This window comes from Microtus pennsylvanicus, chromosome 21 (genome assembly GCF_037038515.1).
Source record: "Microtus pennsylvanicus isolate mMicPen1 chromosome 21, mMicPen1.hap1, whole genome shotgun sequence".
Lineage (NCBI taxonomy): Eukaryota > Metazoa > Chordata > Mammalia > Rodentia > Cricetidae > Microtus > Microtus pennsylvanicus.
This window is the reverse complement of record NC_134599.1, coordinates 7,210,336-7,235,433: the sequence shown is the minus strand read 5'-3', so window position 1 is coordinate 7,235,433 and position 25,098 is coordinate 7,210,336. Positions and strand designations below refer to the sequence as shown.

The following is a 25,098-nucleotide window of genomic DNA, read 5'->3' as shown; positions in this document are numbered from 1 at the left end:
CTGGATACAATGTAGGACCTCCAGTTGTAGGAGGAGCTATGGAGACACAGCTTCATTCTTCAGCAGTGTCTGCGTCCTGCATGACTCTTTTCTGAAGGTAAATTGGAAAGGTAAAAGACATCCTGGGATAGACAGCTGAAAGACAAATCATACATTTGTTTATTTTTTTATTTTGTGTGGTCCTGGTTGGCAGAACTCAGCACCTTTTGCGCCTTGGTTCTGATTGTGGCATGGAACACAACCTGTGTCCGCCGATGCTCTGTTTTAAGATGAAACATGACATGGTTGAAGATGAAAGTGAAATGGATTAGTGGTCGAGGTGCTTATTGTTTAGCTGGATGACTGAACAACATGGTGGAGGGAAAGAATCAGCTCTTGTGCCTTGTCTTGTGATTTCCACAGATGTGCAAACACACAATAAATACATATAATAAAAATCAAAAAGAAGAGATTGGTGAGGTGGCTTAGCAAATGTATTAGTTTTTGTCAATTTGACTCAAACTAGGGTCACCTGGGAAGAAAGAGTCAATAGAGGACTTTTCCTCCATCAGATTGGCCTGTAGGCATGTCTGGGGGGTATCCTGGAACTCAGTATGTAGACCAGGCTGGCCTCACTCACAGAGATCCACCTGCATCTGCCTCTCAAGTGCAGTAACTAAAGACATTTGCCAGCACTGCCTGGCCTAGGGGGATTTTCTTAATTTCTAGTGGATTCGGGAGGGTCCAGCTCACTGTGAGCTGTGCCATCCCTAGGCACGTGGGCTTGGACTGTACAAGAAAGGGTAAAACAATCCAAGAGCTTATGTTTTCAATCTGTGAGGTGAGAGTCTTTGTGTTTGCCTGCAGAGTAAAGTGCTTGGCACAGCTTTCACCCATTAAGAGTCCTTGAGTAAATACTAACTTACTACAGGATTTTTTAAAAAATATTTATTTATTTATTATGTATACAATATTCTGTCTGTATGCCTGAAGGCCAGAAGAGGGCACCAGACCTCTTTACAGGTGGTTGTGAGCCACCATGTGGTTGCTGGGAATTGAACTCAGGACCTTTGGAAGAGCAGGCAGTGTCTTAACCTCTGAGCCATCTCTCTCCAGCCCCCAACACCTAGTACTCTTAAGCACCGAGCCGTCTCTCCAGCTCCCCACACTTTATTGAGAAGTGGGTGCTAAGGTCAGATGGTCTGGAGGTGGCCGGTCTTCTGCTGATTTTGGACTGTTTGGAGGAGGGGGGAGGCAGCAGCTCACTCGCAGCACCTCCTGTAGTCTCAAGTCCTGCAGAACTGTCCTAATTCACAAATCTGTTGAAGTGAACAGTGCAGATGATACATGTGTATCATTACGTAACGTTTTTGTTTTGGATACAGGCTGTCACTATTAGCCCTGACTGGCCTGAACTCCATGTGTAGACCAGTAGACTGGGCTGGCCTGGAACTCAGCGTTCCACCTGAGTGGTGAGATTACAAGCACATGTCACCACACCCACTTGGGATAATATTTTTTGTGACTATGCCTTTTGAAGTTCTACTGAGCAAGAGAAGGAGCTGGGGTTAGTCATCTTGGGAGTAGCTAATGTTTTTTACAGAATGGGAAATGGTACCTGGATTGCAGTTTTGTGATGAACAGCTTCAGAACTCCTTCCAGATAGTGACAGAAATTGTATTTTCTTCTGAAACTTTCTTTACTTGTGCCCCCAACAAGCTCAGAACATTTTTTTGAGTGGGAGAGGGGTAGGAGACTTACTGTGCCTAGATTGGCCAAAAATTCACAATCCTTTTCCCTCAGCTTCTGGGTTCCAGGATTACAGGCACACACCACCACAGTCAGCTGAGAAGTTGGTTTTGACTGATTTTATTGTTTGTGAAATAATGGTTTGTACTACTTTTCTCACTTAGCCCAAGCTGGCTAAGAACTTGCTATGTAGCCAAGACTGGTCTTGAACTCATGACCCTATTGCCTCTACCTCCCAAGTATTGAGGTTACAGCCGTGTGCTGCCAAAGTCTTATCAGCTTGTATGTAGGTATTTTTGTGGGTTTTTGTTTATTTGTTTTTGGGTTTCTTTGTGTATCCCTGGTTGTCCTAGAACTGGCTCTGTAGATCAGCCTAGCATTGAACTCAGAGCTCCACCAAGTGCTGTGGTTAATAAGGCATGCGAGAACATTTCTGTTAAGTCTTTAAGTTCAGTGTGTATTTTATACTTCCATAGTCTCTTGTTTGTACTAGCTCTGTGTCGTTTGCTAATACCCACACAGTAGAAGAGATAGCCTTTGGAAGAGAAACGTTTAGCACTATTTCTATTTCGTTTGTGTGTATAGGCATGCGCATGCCAGAGTCCAGCCGGCGGGACTCTCCACCGCTGTAGGCTCTGGGGACTGAACTTAGGCTCTCAGCAAGCGTCTATCCCTTCAGCCGCCTCCCCAGCCCCTGCAGTGTTATTTGAAAGGTGAATGTTAACTACAGAAGACTAAGGAACATTTTTTTTTATTAAATAAAAAAATATGTATGATGTCTAAACATGCTTACTATCAGGGGCTGGATGTTTAGCCACGAGGTATGCGTGAGGCCCTTGAGGAAGCTGTGTGATTCGCTGTGTTGTGTTGGCACTGTGCTTCTGAAGGATCTTGTTCTTGGATTCACATAGACGGCAAAGTGTTAAATAGTGTTGGTGTTTGGCTGAGCGTCTGTGGTTCCTTGATATACCGGTGGCCACTTGTTTAGAGCCACATTCTGAGCTCTGTCAGTAGACGGCTACTGAGTTTTTGGTTATTTTTGGTTATTAAGGTATCAAGGGTCAGTTTGTACCCTCTTCAATTATTGTCTTCTAAGTTAACTTTTAGTTGCTTGGTTTTGTTTTTGAGACAGGTCTCACTGTGGCTGGTCTGGCCAGGAGCTGGCTCTATAGCTCTGGTTGGCTTGGACATTGCAAGCTGCCAGCCATCCTTAGCCCCCCTAAGTTATTGGAATTGTTGCTGTATTAATTTGCCAGCTATAAACCCTTACTGGATTAATCTCTTTCTGAAATCATTTATTTGTGTGTTCATAAGGTGTGTGTGTGTGTGATTGTGCATTCAGATCAGCAAGACAACGGTTTTCTTGCTTCTTCACGTTCTGTATTATTCCTTTGAGACAGGCCCTGTCACTGAGCCTGCACCTAAGCTGGTGTCCCTAAGCCCCAGTGTCTTCCTGGTTCCAGCTCCCTACACCTTGGGGTTATGAGGTACTACAGCTATACTTGTTTTTTTTTTAAATATTTATTTATTTATTATGTATACAATAGTCTGTCTGTGTGTATGTCTGCAGCCCAGAAGAGGGCACCACACCTCATTACAGATGGTTGTGAGCCACCATGTGGTTGCCGGGAATTGAACTCGGGACCTTTGGAAGAGCAGACAATGCTCTTAACCACTGAGCCATCTCTCCAGCCCCCTATACTTGTTTTTTTTAATATGGGTGCTGGGATTTGAACTTGGGTCCTCAGCAAGCATATCTACCAACTTTTTTTTGGTGGTTCTGGGAATTAAACCCAGTGTTAAATTAAATCCACATTTTTAGTGTCTCAAACTCATTTAAACTGATAACATAAAAACTTAGAAATCACATGAATAGGAATGTTAATTTCAGGCATATTTATCTATTGTGTGATCATCATATCAGCTTAATCTATCATCTTAAACATTTGTCATTTCTATGTGGTACTTGTACTGTCCTTACTTGGAGCTGTTTGAATGTAGAGTGTGTTATCTAATCTTCTTGCTGTTCCTGAGTAACTTTGAGTCCCACCTTGCATGTATCAGAAGAAAGAATGAGCACGTACTCTGCCCCTACTTTGAAAGAACATTTAGTCTGCCCAAAGAAAGGCATGATAATTAAGATTGTAGCTCAGTTCTGGAGTGTGGACCTGATGCGTTCAAGGCTCCGGATTTGATTTCCAGCACCATTTTTTTTTCTCCTTTTTAATGTGTGGGTTCTAGAGGCCAAACTTTGGTCCTTATGCTTGCCCGGCAGGCGCTTTACTAGCTGAGGTTTTCCTTCACCTCAGATGTGCAGTGTTCAGGCGGGGGTGGTGGGGTTTTAGGGGGAGGTGAGGGTGACATTGGTCTTTTGTTAAGTCCTTCAATTAGCTTGCCCCTCCCCTCCCCTCCCCTCCCCTCTCCTTCCCTTCTTCCTCCCTCCCTCCTTCCCTTCCTTCCCCTCCCACCAAAGACTAGGTCTCATGAAATCTCCACTGACTCAGTTTTGGCTGTGGGTAGTGGAAGGTGACCTAGAACTTTTGCTCCTCCTGTCTTCTGCTAGGTTCATAGGTAAGTGTCACCAGGCCTGGATTATTCTGTGTGGTACTAGGGATCAAACTTAGGGCCTTGTGTATGCTGGGCAAGCAATCTGCCAACTGAGCTGTATCCCAGCTAAGGACCCTTTTCTCCTAGAGCCTGTGTTGCTCTGTCAATCCAGTGGATGATGCTTTTCAAGCCTGGGCTGTACTTCCTCTCCTCACTCTCAAGGGGGCGCTGTCCTTTGCATTTTACTGGCCCTCTTTAAGACTCTTGTAAAGATGCCTGGTTTCATCTGCTAGGTTTAAAAATTGTGGGCTGATGTTATAATGCTAGTTAGAACTCTCATCTGGTTTCTTTCTGGGTTCCTGCCAAGGTCCCGTTGCAAGCTGGACAAGGCTTATTTTCCTCCTAACAATTAGAAGCTTTTACTGTAAATTGCAAGTAAGTTGAAAATTGCCCATGATTATAGTAGCTAGGACTTTCTGTGGTTAGTGTTTGAGTTAAAACTCTGCCTCATCTCTAGTAGTGTCTGTGTGTCTTCTTCATCTCTAGAGGTGTCCGTGTGTCTTCCTCACTTCTAGTAGTGTCTGTGTGTCATCTGTTTGCTCTTGGAGAAGTTTTTATTGGTAACTGCATACTTTGTTTTTATAATGTGCTTTCTTCATGAGTTTGATTTGTTGTTTTGTTTTGAGACAAGAGTCTCTCTATGTAGCCCTGGCTGTCCTAGAACTCACTGTAGCCCAGATTTCCTGCCTCCGCCTCTTAAATGCTGGTATTGCAGGCACTGGATTGTGTTTGCTGCCTTGCCTGGCATATGGTGTGATTTGTTTTGTGAATCTCTTGTCTGGACCTCTGGGCCCTTCCTAAAAGTTCAGCTAAGTCTTAGATCATATCTCAACTTTCCCTAAGGAAATGATGTGAGAACCGCAGCCTTGTGTGGGAGAACACACCTTTGTGAGAGGATGGTAGCTATAAGGCGGCTGTGTGGTCATATCCCCAGGTTTTTATCTATGTGCAGAACTAGCACTTTTAAAAGTCGAGGGTTGCCTCTTAAAAGATCTGGATAACTAATGAAAGATGTAAATGAGCAAACTCATCTTTCAATAGACTCTCAAGAAATACACAGCGAAGCATGTACTACTTAGCACCATCTTGTGCATCTGTGCACTCATGCATGCAGATGTGAACACCTTTGCATGCAGGGGAGAGAAGGACTTTGGGTGTCCTGCTGTGTCATCTGCTTTATTTACATGTGGCTGGATAGGCTGACTTGCCAGTGATTTTCCATGATCCATCTGATCCACCCCTAATGCTAGGGTAGGAGACAGTTGTGGCCATAATCAGCTTTTATGTGGGTGTTAGGGATTTGAACTCGGGTCCTTGGGTTCCTTGTCCAGCTCCAGGAATACACAGGCACATGGACAGAAAAGCTGGGGTTGGCTGGACTGGATCTCTGATGAGGACGCTGCAGCACCTTGAAAGCTCAGCATACGTTTATTATATACAGGTTTTTTTTTTGTTGTTGTTGTTGTTTTTCGAGACAGGGTTTCTCTGTGATTTTGGAGCCTGCCCTGGAACTAGCTCTGTAGACCAGGCTGGTCTCGAACTCACAGAGATCCGCCTGCCTCTGCCTCCCGAGTGCTGGGATTAAAGGCGTGTGCCACCACCGCCCGGCTATTATATACAGTTGAGCAGGGACGCAGGGTTATTGCATGCAGCTGAACATGAAGTGGAGCAGATACAAGATAACAAGGAGGCAGGGTTAGCTGTTGTAATAGGAGTGGCGGGGCTGCATTCCCAGCACCCCGGCCGCCCGCTCGTATTACAACAGGGTGGCGCCCCACATTGTAACATTGGGCGCCAAAATGTAACGGCACAGATTGTAAATATATATAGCTTTAATGTAGAAATAGACTTACAGAACCACCGTTCCTGCGGAGACCAGGAAAGCAGAAGCTACGCCAAATTTATAGGCAGACATTAGCCTGAGGCAAACACGCCCCCCCAAGGGGCCGGACTTATCCCTACAGTTAGCTGATTTTGGTAGGAGCGGTCTTTGTGGAGGAGCAGTGCAGTCTTCAGGCCTTAAATACGGGGTGTGTGTGTGTGGGGGGAGCTGTGCTATGATCCTTGATGTGGCTGTAGCCATGTCACTGTGTCAACAACACATTTGCTCAGGACTTGATAAATGAGCTTTCTCCACTCTACACTCAGGCTCATGCATTTTATCTGCTGAGCCATCTCCCCAGCCCAGCTGCAGCATTTTAAGACAGCAATGTGTTCTCTCTTGGTTTTCCTTCTTTCCTTCCCTCCTTCCTTCCCTCCCTCCCTCCGTCCCTCCTTCCTTCCTTCCTTCCTTCCTTCCTTCCTTCCTTCCTTCCTTCCTTCCTCCCTTCCTTCCTTCCTTCCTTCCTTATTCCCTCCCTCCCTCTTTCCCTTCCTTCCTCCCTCACTCCCTCCCTTCCTTCCTTTTCCTTTTATAATAGGGTTTCTCTGTGCAACAACTCTTACTGTCCTAAAACTCATTTATAGACTAGGCTGATCTCGAACTCACAGAGATCTGTCTGCCTCTGCCTCCCATGTGCTGGGATTAAAGGTGTACCACCATACCTGATAGTTTTGCCTCTTAATGATAAGTATTTTTTTAAAGATTATTTATTTATTATGGTACACAACATTCTGCCTCCATGTATGCCCACACGCCAGAGGAGGGCGCCAGATCTCATTACAGATGGTTGTGAGCCACTATGTGGTTGCTGGGAATTGAACTCAGGACCTCTGGAAGAGCAGCCAGTGCTCTTAACCACTGAGCCATCTCTCCAGCCCCATGATAAGTATTTTTGAAAAACTCCCCCGATTTGGAGTTTCTCTGCCAATACAACAAATCAAATCAAGCTGAATTAATAAATCAAGGTTTAATAAACAGAGCAAAGTAACTAGTGAGTGTCTTTCAGAAAGGCAGGAGAGAAATCACGTGGCTAGTCTAGCAATTGGGTCTTAAATACCCTGTAGGCGTGGTCTTGAGCAACTCTGGAGGAAGAGGTGACCTTTGGGCTGAGAGGCAGGGTCTGGAATGGGGGAGTGGCGTGTGCGCCACCACTGTCCAGCTGTGAAGTTTCATTTTACATCTACGTTTAGAGACGGTACAGTGAAAGCACAAATTTAGATCAAAATATGTATTTTGTGACTTCACAAATATCATTTACTAAATCTTTTTTTTTTTTCCCAGACAGTGTTTCTCTGTGTAGCCCTGGCTGTCCTTGAACTCACTCTGAGACCAGGCTGGTCTCGAACTCAGAGATCCACCTGCCTCTGCCTCCCGAATACTGGGATTAAAGGTGTGTACTAATACTGCCTGGCTTATTTACTGAATAAAGGGAGAAGAGGAGATAGTAATTTATGATTTGATGACTAAATATCACAGCAGTGAATCTTGCCTTCAAGGGACAGTGAATTGTTTGGCTGTGATTTCCCATATAAGCATGAAACGATATTCATATGGGATAAGCACGAATATTTACACCAAGTTTGATCAAAGACAAACTAAAAATTGATAGGAGTATTTATATTTTAAATTAACATGCTTGCTCTACTTATCAATGCCTGTAGACTCTCACAATAAACTGCTTCAGTCTCTAGATTCCATTGTTAACTGTTACAGAAATTTAAAGAGCCAATTCTTTTTTTAAAAAAACTTTATTGTTTTTATTGAGCTATACATTTTTCCCACTCCCCTTCCTTCCTCTTCTCTCCCTTCCTACTTCCCTCTCCCCTTCCTTCCTTCCCTGCCCCCTACACTTCCATTTTACTCAGGAGATCTTGTCTTTTTCTCCTACCTAACAGGATCCATGTATGTCTCTCTTAGGGCCCTCTTTGTTGCCTAGCTTCTCTGGGGTTGTGGACTGTAGGCTGGTTATCCTTTGCTTTATGTCTAATATCCGCTTATGAGTGAGTACATATTATATTTGTCTTTCTGGGTCTAGGTTACCTTACTCAGTATGGTTTTTTTTTTCCTGGTTCTGTCCCATTTGCATGCAAATTTCAAGATGTCATTTTTTACCATTGAGTAGTACTCCATTGTGTAAATGTACCACATTGACTTTATCCATTCTTTGGTTGTTTGCAGGCTCTGGCTATTACGAATAATGCTGCTATGAACATGGTTGAGCAGATGTCCTGGTGCTATGATTGAGTGGTATTGCTGGGTCATGAGGTAGATTGATTCCCAATTTTCTGAGAAATCATCATGCTGATTTCTTGAGCGGCTGTACAAGTTTGCACTCCCACCAGCAATAGAGGAATATTTTGGAGTTGTAATGATAATTGTGTGCAGCTGGAAGAACAGATCCTCTTTGGGTATGAATTGTCTCTGGCACAGCTGGAGTGAGAGCTTGTAGCCTACACAGAGAGCCACCAGGTGGCGAATTGAGGCCACACTACAGGACCCTGAGTGCATGGTTTGACATATTTGAAGTGGGGACAGGCTTTCCTGTGGGAGACTGGGGCAGGAGGAGACCGAGCTTTTTCCACCTCAGACTTGGTTATGTTTAGGCCCCCACTGAAGGGCCCACCCACATCTGGAGTGGCTCTTCCCATCTCAGTTAACCAAAAAGCAAAAAATACTCAGAAGTGTGGCCCTGTGTGTGATTTATCATCTCATAGGTGATTTTTAAAAATGTTTATTTATTTAGTATGGATACAATATTCTTTCTATGGTATGCCTGCAGGCCAGAAGAGGGCACCAGACCCCATTACAGATGGTTGTGAGCCACCATGTGGGTAGCTGGGAATTGAACTCAGGACCTTTGGAAGAGCAGGCAATGCTCTTAACCGCTGAGCCATCTCTCCAGCCCCCCATGCTTGTTCTTTTACTGAATATCTCTCTAGTTGCTAGAATATTCTTATCTACTGTGATTCTTATCCTGTGATTAAACTCGTTTTTTATAAAATACATTGCTTATCGAATTTTCATGATGAATGTGTCAGTATATGACTATTCTCCCCAGTATGAGGGTGGAGCCAGGGCCCTGAACATGCGAGGCACCGAGTCATGTCCTCCCCAGTTCCGGATAAGTAGGTAATCTTAGAATCCATTTCTCGGGAGAAATCTCTTAAATTAATAAATAGGTTATGTTGAAAGTTGGTTTTTGTTTTTTTAATGATTTATATACTTAAATGATTTAGTGATTTTTCTAGTTTTCATTCTTGTACTGAGTGTGCGATATTCTTTTTCCTTCTGTATAAGATTTAAGAAACTCAGCAGAAATGCCAATTCCTGTTAATCTTATGCTTTCCTTCTGTTTTGGAGTTTCTGTTAGCTGTTTTTGGTTTTTCAAGACAGGGTTTCTCTGTAGCTTTGGAGCCTGTCCTGGAACTAGCTCTTGTAGACCAGGCTGGCCTCGAACTCCCAGAGATCCGCCTGCCTCTGCCTCCAGAGTGCTGGGATTAAAGGCGTGCACCACCACCGCCCGGCTGTTGGCTGTTTGAAATACATAGCCTAGGCTAGTCTGGAAAGTGTCCTGTGTGTAGTCCAGGCTGGCCTCAAATTTTCTAGATCTCCTGCTTTTGTCCCCTACCTGGATTTCAGTCACATAGGCTTTCCTTTCCCTTCCATTAACTAAACATAAAAAGTTTAGACCTGTTGAGTACTTGCCTGGGGCTAAGCACTGTTCTGTACTCCCAAGACAACCCTGTTATCCTGTATATCCTGTATCTTATGTATGTGGTGTGTGTGTGGTGGTGGTGGTGGTGGTTTGAAAAAGGACCCCTTAGGAAGTGTGGCCTTGTTGGAAGAAGTGTGTCACTGTGGGGCTGGCTTTGAGGTCTCTTTTGCTCAAGTTCCCTTCAGTGTGACAGCCAGTTGACTTCCTGTTGGTTAAGATGTAGCACACTCAACTCCAGCACCACATCTGCTTGCATGCCTCCGTGCTACCGCCATGATGATGATGGACTGATCCTCTGAAACTAAGCAAGCCATTCCAATTAAACATTTTCTTTATGAGTTGCTGTAGTCATGGTGACTCTTCAGAGCAATAAAAACCTTAACTCAGACAATATGTGATGTCCCAGGGAATGAAACATCATTTAGCTTATACTGGAATTGAACTGTTACAAGCATGCATGTATATATAAGTGTCTGTCAGGTTTCTGGCTTCCAGATCCGCAGGTAGGCAAGGCTGACCTTGAGTTTAGTCCTCCAGAGTGTTTGGATTACAGGCCTGTACTACCATACTCGGCAGAAACCCTCTATAAACATCAATATTTACTTGACTCTTAAACATTTAGAATCAACCTAGATAGGATGTCATTCTAGTTGACCGAGCTGGACACCAGAGGTGACCAGTGTAGGTTGGGTTGCCTTTCTCAGGTGCTCTCTTGGCATAGATGGTATTTCTCTGCCATCTGAGTATGGTTGGCACCTTTGGTTGATTAGGAAACTCGACGATCATTTAGGAAATGATTATTCCAAAAGGACGTTGACGTTTAATTGGTAAATGAGAGGTGTGTGCCTTCTTAAGCGTCTCAGAAACAAGGCTGTTTTTCAAAGGTTAGCACCCTAAAGAATTTCTTGGACATTTGATTTTATGATGTGAGTATATACACATTTAGGGAAATTTTTATGGAGATATCCGCTCCCACAGAGTATTCAGAGTGGGTAGAGACTCAGTGTCTTCCCTCTGCTTCCAAGCCTGTCGAATGCTTGAGTAAGCTAGGTTCCCATCTACATATTCTCTACTTAGTTACGCAGGGTGGAGGCTTACAGCGAGTGAATCAGTGGAGAGCATATCCAGGACATGGCTTGGAGAACTTAGCTGGTTGTGTGCGTGAATGTGTGCGCGCGCGCGTGGGTGAGGACGAGTTTGGGCGTTTGTTCCTGCCTTTCATCTTGTTAGCCTGCCGAGTGCTGGAACTGCTTTCCTTCTTTTTTCATATGCCTGACTTGGGGGTTATTCTTGAACAAAGCAACATTTTCTCTGTATATTCTAATTAGATGGTGCTCAATTTTTTTTTCCTTAACTGACATTATATCTACTATTTTGGTCTGCTCTCCCTGGTGATTTGCTGTTTTACGGTGTAAAAATTATTGAATGCAGTTCCCTTCTGCTCCATGTAGATTGTGAGCAGGGAGTCTCTGAATTTTTATACTTGATATCCGTTCTTATTGTATATAGTTTTGTATTGGGTTTTGAACTCTCTTATTTAGATAAAAGGGAAAAGTGCTGTGGGAACTTCTTCAGCCAATGGCCTTTGAGATGCTGGACCACTTTGGGTGTGGCCTTGGGTACTATAAAAACAGATATTAAAAAAACGTGAGCAGGCCCTTCCCCCCTCAGCTGTGGGATTCAGTTCCTGCTTCTGCAGAGGACTGTTGATCTGTGAGTCTATCCCTAAATAAAGAACCCTTTATTATACTCTATTCTGAGCTAGTGTGGGACTACTTTATCACAATCCACTACAGATGAAGATTCCCCATGTTTTCTATGTTGTGGATTTCGTCTTTTTTTTTAAAATATTTTTATGATTTATTTATCTTTATTTTATGTGCATTGGTGTGAAGGTGTCAGATCCCCTGGAACTGGATTTTTAGACAGTTGTGAGCTGCCATGTGGGTGCTGGGAATTGAACCCGGGTCCTCTGGAAGAGCAGTCAGTGCTCTTAACCGCTGAGCCATTTCTCCAGCCCCCTGTTGTGGATTTCTTATCCTGAAACCTACTAACTTATTTTTGATTCAAATTTTACATTGACTCTAGGCTGGCTTCAATCACAATAATCCTCCTGCCTCACCCTCCCAAGTGCCAGTATTATTATCATTATTATTAGTGTGCATATGTTCATGTGATTGAATGTGAGATCAAAAAAGTGTTTTTCTCAATCTTTTTGTTTGTTTGCTTGTTTGAGACAAGATCTCACTATGAAGCCCTGGTTAGTCTAGAAATCTCTCTGTAGGCTGGCTGGTCTAGCACTCACTGTGTAGGCTGGCTTTGAACTCACAGAGCTTTCTTTGCCTCCTTAATACTGACATTAAAAGCGTGCACCACTGTGTCCAGCTTCTTAAAAGGGTGGTCGAGATAGAGGTCAAACCTTCATGTTTGTGCACAAGTACTTTACCAACTAAGCCTTTTCCCAAGTCCTAGGATGATGTGGGATTCCCATCTGTATGCTGTGAATATGTTTTATTACCATTGGTTAATAAAAAAGCTGTTTTGGCCAATGACTTAGCAGAGTAAAGCCAGGCAGGAAATATGAACAGAGATAGAGAAAGTAGGCAGAGTCAGAAAAGACGCCATGTAGCTGCCAAAGGAGACAGATGCCGGAACCTTACCAATAAGTAGGCCACAGCCTCATGGTGATACATAGATAAATAGAATGGGTTAATTTAAGATGTAAGAATTAGTTAATAAGAAGACTGAGCTAATAGGTTAAAGAGTGTTGTAATTAATATAGTTTTTGTGTGATTATTCAGGTCTGGGCAGCTGGGAAACAAACGTGCAGTCTCTGCTTACACTAGGATGTCTTTAAATGCATAGGATTGTTAAAGAATCTTATTTTATTTATTTATTTATTTATTTTGGTTTTTCGAGACAGGGTTTCTCTGTGGTTTTGGAGCCTGTCCTGGAACTAGCTCTTGTAGACCAGGCTGGTCTCGAACTCACAGAGATCTGCCTGCCTCTGCCTCCCAAGTGCTGGGATTAAAGGCGTGTGCCACCACCGCTCGGCTAAAGAATCTATTTTAAAATGCAGTTAGCAAAACCTGGTGTCCTAGTTCAAGCCTGCTTAGGCAAGAGGATTGCTGCAGGTTCCAGGCCAGCCTGGGATACAGCACAAGAGACCCTATCTCCAGAAAAGAACACTGAGCCCATACAGTTAGCAAATGATATAGTAATATATACTTTTCAATATAATCATGGGGAGCTGGGGATTGGCTCTTGGTTGATAGTACTTTCTTTATGTATGAGACCCTGGGTTCAGTGCCCAGCATTGCATGAATAAGGCTTCATGGCACATAGCTATAAGCCCAGTGCTCAAAAGGTAAAGGCAGTGGTGACCTCAGGAGTTCAAGGTTATTCTAGGTTAGTCTGCATGAGGCCATGTGTGTTTGGGTGTGTGCATGCATGCATGCTTGTGTGTGTATGTATAAGTTTGGCAACGTAGTAAATTTCTTGGCACTAAATGCAGTTGATATTTAATAGATCCACTGCGCCTTTCGTGGCATGAGAGTAGCTGATTTTTATTGATTTGAGAATTACAGGTACTATGGCTTATATCCAGCACTCACGATGAAAGAATGCATTGAATGTTACAGTCAGGAAGTAATGAAAACATGAGAGTTTCCTTCCTTCGCAAGTTCCCTGAAAGCTATCGTGAGCCCCTTGGCTGTGATCTCAGAACAAAAATATCTGGACTAAAGCTCTGTTTGTGCCCTGGGAGGCTTAAGCTGAGGAAAGGGGGCTCGGGAGCGAAACATAGTCATCAGAACAAATGAATTTATCTGTCTGTTTTTGTGGTTTAGAAAATTTCAGTCATTTAAGAATGCCAAGTCCGTGTGTCTTGGGCATACCTGGGGGTTGGCATGCTTTTCCCCTGGGCTGCATTCCCTCATTACATCTTGTGCAGCTAAATTAAAATTCGTATTTTAAGTATTTCTTAAATTCTGTGTTGGCTACTGGTGTGTTTTTCTTTTGTAAGTTTCGTTCCTTAAAACGTTTTAATTCTTCTGCAGGATTCGGAAACTTCAGATACGAAATATCCCGCCCCACTTACAATGGGAGGTAAGACCTTCTGTATTTTAAGCTAAGATCTTAGTTTCAGAGTCTAGTGTTTTGTTTTTCCAAAGATTTTTTTTTTCTCCTTCCTTTAGCTCTCAGGTGTACTAGAACCTAGTTCTTCTCTCTTATGGCTGAGGTATGGACTTTTCTTTGTAGAATTAAACTCCTTAAAACTGTTCTTTGAAATATTTTTAAAAATGCCCAATAGTTGAGAGTAGTTGTTACCTTTCTCATTCAACTCCATCCAGACAGTGACCTGTTGATCTGAGTTGCCCATTGGAATTAAATATGACATTCTTTCCTTGGCAGAATTTTTAAAAGACATACACTTGCTACTTAATACTTTATTTTAAAATGCGATTCTACTTTTTGCTTAGAGAGTGGATCTGCAGTGATCGTGTATTAACAAAAACTATGTAGCACAGTTGGCTTGTGTCAGCAATTTCCACAGCATCACGATGGTGTCGTGGTGAGAATTTGAGACACCAGGAGTTGAAGAGGTCAAAGTAAATGATTGTTAACTCTTCCAGACCATGAACTCTGGAAATTAAAAGAAAAGGAATCTTACTATATGTTTATTGCGTGGATCTGTGCACTTTCTTGTGGAGGCCAGCGGACCTTTCAGGAGTTGATTCTCTTCTACCCTGGGGACCCAGGTATTGAACTCAGGTCTTCAGGCTTGACTGCAACAGCACCTTTATGGGACCATCTTGCTGGCTTCCCAGAAAGGTTTCAAAACTTGCCTTGAAACTTTGCAAGGGAACTGCTCAGTGTCTGTATAGTTAGAACATCAAGAATGACTTGTTTTGTGGTTTCAGATTAGGTTTCTAAATGAATTTGCTGCATCATTAAACCAAAGCGCTTATTAAAATGCAAAGTATGATTTCAAGGTTTCCGTGGCAATGAGCTGAGGGAAATGTTGAGTTTTGACTCCCAAGGTCCCTGCGTAGTATCAAATCATTTGTGCTCAGAATATGCAGTGCTGTCCTGTGACACAGCTGTTGCATCTTGGAAAGGATGCTAGTTCCTTAATATATTTTAAATGTTTTTGTTTCACAGTAAACAACTTTGTGGGTTGAATGGTGATTTCAGAGTAAAGGGCATGCATTTCCCTGTTTTAGAGGAATTTTTGTTTAGGAATCCATTAGCTTGAGGAGTAGGCCTCAAACTGCTTGTGTAGCATCAAGATCAATTTGAGCTTGGGCCATATTAAATATGGCTTAATAGAATACTGTGCTCAGGAATCACATCTAGTGTGATATGGTTGTCAGTGAGAGAGTCAAATACAGCGGCCAAAAATAGGGTCTGTCTGTTGAGCTAGACAGAGTATTCATTGAGACTGTGTGGCTTGTTGTGATGTTTTTTTTTGTTGTATTTTCCCCTTGTTCTGAGTAAAATCTAACTAATAAGGCAATCCGTTATTTGCCCTAATTTTTTCTTCATAGTTAATTTTCTCTACTCTCCTTCCACTCCTGCCTCCATCCTTCCATCTGCTTCTTTGTTCTTTTGCAAGGTCTCAGCCTTAGCCTTCAGAGTCCTGGGATTACAGGCATGTATGTGCCACTGCTCTAGACCCATGTTCTCTTTTAAAAAGGGCAATGAAATTAAAGTAATTACATGAGAATGTAGAAGAACCTGGGATCTAGAATTTAGAGTCTCTTCAGCTTTGATTCTCAAACTTTTTTTTGACATTAATTAACACTTTTTTTTGGTAAGGGAGGGCAGGGTCTTGCCTAACCTCAGACTTTCACAGTCCTCCTGCCTCAGTCTCCTGAGTGCTGGAATTCCTGGCATGTACCAGCAGGTGTGATTAAAAGCCAAATTGATCAGGCTTGTTAAGAGTTGGGTGAGTGGTCAGTTCCTTTCCCTGAAGGCTTGTGTGGCGCCATTTATCCCTGCCATCAGGGAAAGGTCACTTTGTGTATCTTTGTCTCTGCACCGTGGGTATGCTCACTGTCTTGTGCCAAAGCCTTGCTGTAGACAGTGATAACTGTGCACTTCCAGTCCAGGTTCCATTATAATGGGAGGATTAGACTTTGAGTCCACTGATTAATCTTAGGATCACAGAGAGTGGAACAGCCAGACATTATGTGACTCATGATTGGATGAAGGAAATTCATTACACAGACAAAATATTCCTGTGTAAAAAAGGAGATTTGACTACATACATTCTGTTTTAATTAAATTTTGCAAGAAATATGGATTGTAGGGTATAGATTAAATGATAACCACACCTGTGGTATGAGATGTTTCACAGCATAAACAATGTTGTTTTGATAGACAACCAATGGCCTGACAAAGGGAAGGAGATTTTAGAACACGACTTGTGCACATGCCTGTAGTAAGCTGTGAGCTGTGTACAAGCTCAGTGCAACAGTGTACAGGAAGCATGGCAGCTTGTAGGGAGACTAAATTGTAGCCTAGCATCATGGCTTTGTTTTCTGAACACACACACACCATGGGATACATGTGGCAGTTGGAGCTGGTTCTTTCCTTCTACCATGTGGTCCCAGGATTTGACTCAGGTTTTCAACTTGGCAGCAAGTGTCTACCCACTGAGCCATCTCGTCAGCCCTGAACACACTTAAAAAATATCTGAGACTTGTTGAGCGGTGGTGGTGCACGCCTTTAATCCCAACGCCTGGGAGGCAGAGGCAGGTGGATCTCTGTAAGTTTGAGGCTAGCCTGGTCTACAGAGTGAGTTCTAGGACAGCCAGGACTGTTTCACAGAGAAACTCTGTCTCAGAAAACAAACAAACAAACAAACAAACAATCACACCTGCCGAGAGCATAGCACTCTCAGTACTGGGGGAGGCAGAACTTTGTGAGTTCGAGACCAGCCTGGTCTAAATAGTGAGTTCTAGGGCAGCCAGTGCTACATGGTGTGACCCTGCTTCAGAAGGAAAGAAAACTTACATCTACCGTGACCCTAGAAACAGTGATTGGTCTGTGGGAGCAACCTGTTCATTTATGTGTGTGATAGCATAAGCTCATCACTTCTAAGCCTTAATTAAGGTCTCATGGCCATCAGGTCTAGCTGGTCCCACAGTGCACACACTAGGCCTTCACCAGGAAGGACATTTGAATGTAGAGAGTCATGTGTGATCTTGCGGTTATAGGGATAGGAATAGTAACTGAGGGGAGCAGACATTTAGATCTGTTGGACCCTAGTGTCCAATTACTGAGGAGGAGTCGCCCCAAGAAAACACTCTCACACCACAGTTGATGTAAAAGCACGAGGATTTTAATTCTGTCACGACAGGGTCTTTCAGCATTCGAGAAGCCAAAGGACCCCGAATAGCTGGCACAGGCCACTTTTAAAGTAAAAAAAGCCACAGAAACAAGGAGGGAGTCTGGGGGTTGTTTTTCCAACTATTAGGATTGGCTGATTCAGAGGGCTACTAGCAATGATTGATTGGTCTGAGCCACGGCGAGAGAGTGGTTGCTAGATCAGTCAGGCTAAGGGGGAACATTTTTGTGTTACTTTGACCCCTTCCCAGGGACTGAGTCAAAACATCAGGAACTGAGTCAACACCTAAGTGTTATCTTGCCTCTATTCCAATAACTTGAGTTCTATTTGGAGAACATTCACAAGGACTCAGGGAAATGGAAAGTTCCCAACATTTCAGTACTTGCATGTATAATTGTTAGGTCCTTTGTTCCTTGGAGAGGGGGGAGCACTGCTGCTGAGAGGCCTCAGAAATGGCCTCAGAGTTGTCTTAAAGGTCTACAGATCCTAGGAACTTGGAGAGTAGCTGAGACTGGGCTCTTTGAGCTGTGCAAACCCATGGTTGGAGGCCCATAGTCATCAAAGGCTCAAGCCAACTTCTGGAATGGAGATAGGACCAGAAGGAGCTCATCCTACAGCCTTGCTCTTCCCTACCCCCAGTCTCCCTTCCACCCTGCCCCCCGCCCCCATGGGGCTGCCCTCTCTGTGGCTAGAAGCTCACAGGGAACAGGTTGGGAAAAGAATGGTTGAAGTTCTCAGAGTCCCAAAGAGAAAGTAGATTTGGGATTTTTTTTTTTTTTTTTTTTTTTTTTTGGTTTTTCGAGACAGGGTTTCTCTGTGGTTTTGGAGCCTGTCCTGGAACTAGCTCTGTAGACCAGGCTGGTCTCGAACTCCCAGAGATCCGCCTGCCTCTGCCTCCCGAGTGCTGGGGTTAAAGGCGTGCGCCACCACCGCCCGGCGATTGAGAGCTTCTTATCCTGCTGATGCTCCAACCTAGAAACCAAAAGCAGCAGTCTGCATCCTGCCGCTCACCTTGTCAGCCTGTCTGACGGCCACAGTGGGGGCCGTCCTGCGTCGTCAGGGTTACCCACCACCCTGCTCTCCTTTTCTCTTCCAGCTGAGAGATGAGAAGTGGTTCCTCTCAGGGCCTTTGGGTAACACCCTCTCATACTGTGTGTCAGCAGGGCTTTAATGGTTTCTAGTGATTTCCTTTTTGATGATGTGTAAAGCATTCTGAACACCAGGGTGGGAGAATGTTTCTCAGCGTTTGTGTCTGTGATAAACTTTTGGAGGGCCTGATTCTGGAACACTAGGAGAGCTTTTCCCCCATGTGTAGGATAGACACAGGAAACAGAATTTCTCATCTTCCTTCCCTTCTCAGCAATGCCGAGGGAGTGCTGTGAGGTGGAAGAAAGGACTGGGTGCACCTTTCTTAGGTGGCTGGCCGGGGCTGACTGAAACACCATACTTTCTGATCTTTTCTTTTACTCTACTTGTTCTTGAGGTGGCTCCACTTGTTAGATTTAGGGAAGGTTCGCATGTGAGATTAATTTCCAGTGTCTTAGGAAAGAACATCTCTGAGAATTTCCTGACTGTTCCTCTGATCAGAGGAATCAGAATCTCTAGTAGCATTCATAAACGGAAAGAGGAAAACCCATAGTCTGCTGGCCATGGGGGTGAAGAGTAAAGAGCAAATTAGGGCCTTCTGTGGGGAAGTGGAGGGTGGTGTTTCCAGAGTGGGTTAGAGACAGAGCTGAGCTATGGTTAGTCATCTGTATCTGAAGGCTCCCTGTGCTCGTGTGCCTTGTGCTGTCCCTGGCCGGGATGACTAAGATTTCCCAAGGCAAATGGCTGAATATGTAGTCTGACAAATATTCAAGGGGATGTGTGCTTCATTTATTACATTTGTCTACTTAAATCGCTTATTTTTGTTCATGTGTGTGTTGCGTGTTCACATGCATGTCACTGTTCATAATTGGATGTTGGAAGACACCTTGAAGGAGTTTGTTCTCTTTGACCATGCAAGGCTCAGCGGTAAATGCCGTTACCTGCTGAGCTAGCTTACTGGCCCGAGATTGCATACTTTAAAATCACAGTCTTGCTAATAAAACAAAACAGATGTCAGACAGTGGTGGTGCACGCCTTTAATCCCAGCACTCAGGAGGCAGAAGCAGGCAAGGACAGCCTGGTCTACAAAGTGAGTTCCAGGACAGACAGACAACTGTAACATAGAGAAAGCCTGTCTCAAAAAAGCCAACCAATCAACCAACCCACCAAACAAACAAAACACTACCAACAAAAATCACCAAAAACCCCACAGTGTCTTTTAGCTTCATTTCAAAAAACCAAGCCCTCACTTCCTTATCCCCCCTCCCCAATCTGGGAAGATGAGCATCTTATGAAGAAGTTTCCATATCATAAAGTCTGCTTTCCCCTCCAGTTCATTGTCTAGTCTGGTTGACTAAGTGGAAACTGTTTCCTGGGCTGAGCAGTGGGATTGTTGGACCCTAGAAGTCCAATCACCAAGGAAGAGTCGGATGTAAAAGCATGAGGATTTTATTAATTGTGTCATGACAAGGTCTTTCAGCATTCAAGAGGCCAGGAAGACTCCAAATAGCTGGTACAGGCTACTTTTAAAGGAAAAAACCACAAAAGGAAGGAGGAGTGTCTGGGGGTTGTTCTTTAACTATTATGATTGGCGTTTTCAAAAGGGCTATTACCAATAATTGGCTGGAGAGTGGTTGCCAGATCAGATGAGGTAACAGGAAACATCTGAGGGTCACTTTGCTCCTTTCCCAGGGACTGAGTCAAAACACCAGTAACTAAGTCAACACCTAAGGGTTATCTTGCCCCTATTCAGGGAGATGGAAAGTTCCCAACATCTCAGTACATGCATGTGTAGCTGTTAGGTCCTTGGTTCCTGGGGGTGGGGCACTGCTGCCCCAGAGTTGTCAGAAATGGCTTTAGAGTTGTTTTAGAGTATCCAGGCTGGCGGCACAGAAATCAGGTGGAAATCAAAACATTAGAGACTGTTTTAACTCCTCTCCTGGCCCCAACCCAGTTATCTTAATGTTTTTTTAAATTTTTTTTTTCTTATGAGCTTGAATAATTTTAGGGACAACATTGCAGAAATCTTTAGTGGGAACGCCCTAATTGTCCTAACAGAATGTTTTATTTAGCATACTGCTGGGCTCGTTGTCTCTGGAACCAGTTCAGAGAAAGCCATATTAGAACTGTTAGAACATACAGGCTTCTGTCTGGGTGGCCACAGTTTATTCTTGCACATTTTGGACCCAGCTCTGTCACCAGCAGGAAGCTTTGCTGGAGAAGCAGCAGAGCCTCCCCCTGTTATTCCTTAGGCAGTCTTTCCTACTTTTGGTTGGAAGGACTGACGCAAGAAAGATGAAGATAACCAGGGGAAAGAACTTGAGTGGTGTGGCTAACAGCAGAAACTCCAGCCCTTGCCAGCTCGTGAACAGAGAAAATAAGGACTAAGCTGCAGGAAATGGCCATTTTCATATGCAGTAAAGCAAGCCGTCCATATTAAATTTAGGTTACTTTATGAGGAGGGGTTGTATAAACCAGAAATGTACATGAGATCAGTAAGGGCTTCTTAAGTTGGGCAGTATCAGTGGAGTCTGGTATTTCCTTTCTGTATGGACCCCAAGGAAGACTGAGAATAGGAGGCTTCCCTTCCAAGGAGGTTTGGGTGTGCTGTTAGCAAGATCGCATCACCTGTAAGCCAGGCTCTGGCAGGAGAAGGGAAATTAAGGGGATCGAAGAAACAGTGGTACCTTGTTATTTATCAGGGTTGTGGGAGCAAAGCCTTCTGTAGTCTCAGTATAAAAGGTCTTGCTGTCAGCCTTAGGCAGATGTGCGCTGAGACCAGGAAGACTGTGTTGGGGATCAGCAGGAGGCGAGGTGACAAGTGAAGAGACTCACAGGGCCTGGGAGGATGCTCAGATGGTGATGTCCTTGAAGGCAGGAGCTACCATGCTTTCATCCAAGTGATGACTGCATTTTGGCGTTGTGGTCACATGCTTTTCATCTGTGATGAATGCTAAGGGGCTGAACAGAGGACTCAGTGGTTAAGAGCACTTATTGATCTTGCAAAGGACCCAGGTTCAGTCCCAGTCACTTATACAGTGGTTCATGATCGAGTTCTATGGTATTTGATGCCTTTTCTGGTCCCGCATTCACATGGTGCATATATGTACACTCAGGCAAGTACACATAATAAAATGAGTAAGTATTTTTTAAAGGACATTAATGCTGAATGGAAATTGAGCAAGACAGATGCATTTATTTATTTATTTGTTTATTTAGGTGCTGTTGTTATTTGTTTTTGGAGACAGGGTTCCTCTGTGTAGCCCTGGTTGTCTTGGAACTCGCTCTGTAGACCACTCTGACCTCAAACTCACAAGGATCTACCTGTGTCTGCCTCTCGAGTGCTGGGATTAGAGCCCCCCCCCAAGTCAGATAGACAGTGATAGATAACAATAGTAAACTCTCTAGCTCAATCAGATGGCAGCAATGTGTTGAAAGTGGAACTGATACCGATCATGAGTGAGCAAGAGGTCACAGGAGTCATTGATGTCAGCGATGATGGAGGGGGAGGGGGTCCCTGCAGGTGTCATACAGGGAAGTGAACCACTTGAAGAATAAGAATGAAAACCGGGTGCAGATTGGCTTTGTCAACCTGGATCAGACTTCTGGGAGTCTAATGCCAGGCAATTCATTGTCAGCATATTTAAAACAGTACGATTTGGGGAAAGGTTTCCAGGCAGCAATCAGTCCAGTTCCAGGCGCACACTGAAGCTTACGGTGACTACGTAGAGACTCTTTAACACAGAGTACATGTGACCACGAGGGTGGGCTCTATAGTTAAAAGTCCTAGTGTGGTCTCTGACCCATAGCACAGCGGTCAGCAGGCCATAGAGTACTTGTGACTTCTCGCCTAAGGATGGGTTATAGTCTACAGAGGGAAGAGTCCAGGATAATCATTCTGGGGAATTAGGGCAAGGTCTGTCTCTATAGCAAAAGGTGGGTGAGGCCTGCCTCCACAGATAGCAGAAAAGTCACCTGGTCCTTAACAAAGTCCACGCTCAGCTTTCTGGATAAAAGCAACTATTTGATTTTATCTCCCCCATTGAGGAGACACCGCTGTGTGATTAGTAGTGCTTCTCTGTGAGTACAAGGACCTCTGTGTGCCAGCAAAGCGTCACCAGTGACAGTTAAAGATTGCCTTCTCCAGGATTCAGGGTAGAAATCTAAGTGAAGCAGACACAGAATAAGCTGGGTTCCTGTGGGAGTGGTTTTTTTTTCCACAGTGCTCTGTCTTTGACCTCTTGGCCAGTAAATACCCAACACCTCATGTGTGCTTGCTACCAGATGAACCACTGTATTTTCATAGCAACCTAGTGTCCCCATTTAAGAAGAGGCATCTGAGGTGCAAGAGGTTTTTCTAGGGTCACGAGCTGGAGAAGGCTAGGGTCTCTGCTGGGAATCGGGTCACAGAAACCAAGTTCTTTTTCCTTTAGTGGCTCTTCACCCACTTTGTTGTGTCATCTGAAGCTGGGCATGGTGACTTACATCTGTAATTTCAGCACAAGGGAGGCTGAGGCAGGAGGAGTTCTCCCTCCTCCCCCCTTCCTCCCTTTCTCCCTCTTTTCCTTCTTACCTCCGTCTTCGGTTTTTCAAGACAGGGTTTCTATGTAAGAGCTCTTGCTGTCCTGGAACTAGCTCTGTAGACCAGGCTGTCCTTGAACTCACAGAGATCCATCTGCCTCTGCCTCCGAGTGCTGGACTTAAAGGCACGCACCACCACCACTTGGCTTGGGTTGTGTTCTTTTTGCATGTCTTTCTGCATGTCACATCATTAGAACTGCTCTGGTGGCTGGTGCCTATGTGGGGTGGATTCCAGTCTCTACGGCTGGGACATGTTACCTTCAGGAGTTTATGATGCCATTTTTCCATTGCCCTATGATGCCTGGTGGTCGTTCTGTGGTGGCAGTAGTGGCTGATGCTTTTAAAATCTTCACAACAGCCGGGTGGTGGTGGCGCACGCCTTTAATCCCAGCACTCGGGAGGCAGAGGCAGGCGGATCTCTGTGAGTTCGAGACCAGCCTGGTCTACAAGAGCTAGTTCCAGGACAGGCTCCAAAACCACAGAGACACCCTGTCTCAAAAAACCAAAAAAAGATAATAAAATAAGTTGTGAAGATTTTATTTTTTTTTAATAAAAACTATCCAATGTAAAAGTAGATTAGTACAATGAAACTGAGTTTCACCATATTGATACATGGCTAGCTGGTTTTGTTCTGTGTATGTGAACTAGTTCCCCTTTCTTGCTTATTTTGAAGCAGGTTCTGTATATTGTACCATCATTTGACATTTTAGTTCATGGCTCCCAAAGATACCGTCTCTTCCACAGTATAAATCTAAACAAGAACTTCCTGCCTCAACCTGCCTTGTCCTTCTTGAGGCTGGAAGCCAAAAGGCCAGGGTGCCTGCAGGTTTGTCATTTCCTGGGCCTGTGGGGGTTCTGCTGGTTCTTAGCTTGTGGTAGCACAACTCCCCTTTACACGGTGTTCCCGCTGTGTTCTAGCCCCAGACCCCACTTTTAGAAAGAGGCCGTTGCTCTGGTTTAAGAAGTCCATACAAGCCTATTGAACTGTACCACCTCTGTAAAGTAAGGCCACATTCTAAGAAGCTGGGAATTAGGTCTTAATCGTAGAAACTTTTGTTGGGGAGAAGGCATCATGGAATCTAAAAAGGGCTCTTTAAATTTAGAGTTTCACGATAAGCACTAGCAATATGACTCGGCAGGTCACCTGCCTTCTGGTGTGCGTACTTGATGACACACGGACAGTGAATAATGATGAGCTGAGCGAGTGCGTCAGTGAATGGCCGGGAACTTCTTGTTGAATTGGAGGCTGTTAAACATTAGAAGCACCTGTGGTTCCTAGATGATGTTTCTTAAAAAGTTGACCATTTTAGTGGATTCACTCCTCCTCTGAGGACTGTGCTTTCCTTACCATTGTATTTGTGGACGTTAGTGTATGCTGTAGAGTTCACATTCGTACTTTGATGAGTGTGTGTGGTTACTTAACATATTCCTGTGACCCTTGGGGAACTCAGATTAGATGCAGGTTCGCTGTTTGCTGATTTGGACAGGACATGGTATGTTTCTTTCATTAAGAAGAGGTGGTGGTGTCTGTTTCTGATGTGGATGGCATTGGTCTTTCCTAACACTCTGAGGGTGTGGTTCTGAGACAGTAGGCTTCGGGTCCTGCCTTGGTTTCATTCCCGAGTTGCCATTGGGTAAAGAGGATCCTGTCTTTAGCAGTTATTTGGTTATTCAGTTATTGAGATAGTGTGTATACAAAACACAGACTTGAAGCTCATCCCGCCCCCGTTTATATGGTACCCTTTATCAGAGCCAGCACATTTTTGTGTGCTGAGCTACAAACGGGGCTTCAGACTGGAGTCACTTTTCAGCATTTGTACCCTAAAATGAGTGTGGTGACTTCTTCCGGCCAGCGTTGTTTTTATGCCACCTCAGCACTCACTACCTTACCTCGTTTTGTGGCATAAACCCCAGGTTTATCATGTATGTTTTCTCTTCCTGATTTCTGGGGAAATGATACATGGTGATCGTGAAGTCATTTTCCTATGGGACCAGCCTTGCCAGGGCTACTGTTCTGTGGAACACTTCTGTCCTCAGTACCTGTAGGCTTAGTTGTGTTTTATTTTTCCCCTCTGTGTCATATTATGCTTTATCGTGTCTAGGAGTTCGATGTTGCAAGCCCACCGTACTGGTCTTGGCTCCCTG

General features: G+C 44.2%; 1 protein-coding gene across 1 annotated transcript in view; it reads left to right on the top strand.

Moving 5' to 3' along the window:
- Igf2bp3 (insulin like growth factor 2 mRNA binding protein 3) overlaps window positions 1-25,098 on the top strand; it is a 131,807-nt gene that overhangs the window by 26,347 nt on the left and 80,362 nt on the right. The window contains exon 3 of the mRNA XM_075955697.1: window positions 13,991-14,039. Coding sequence (XP_075811812.1) covers window positions 13,991-14,039 — 49 coding nt within the window. The remainder of the gene's footprint in view (window positions 1-13,990; window positions 14,040-25,098) is intronic.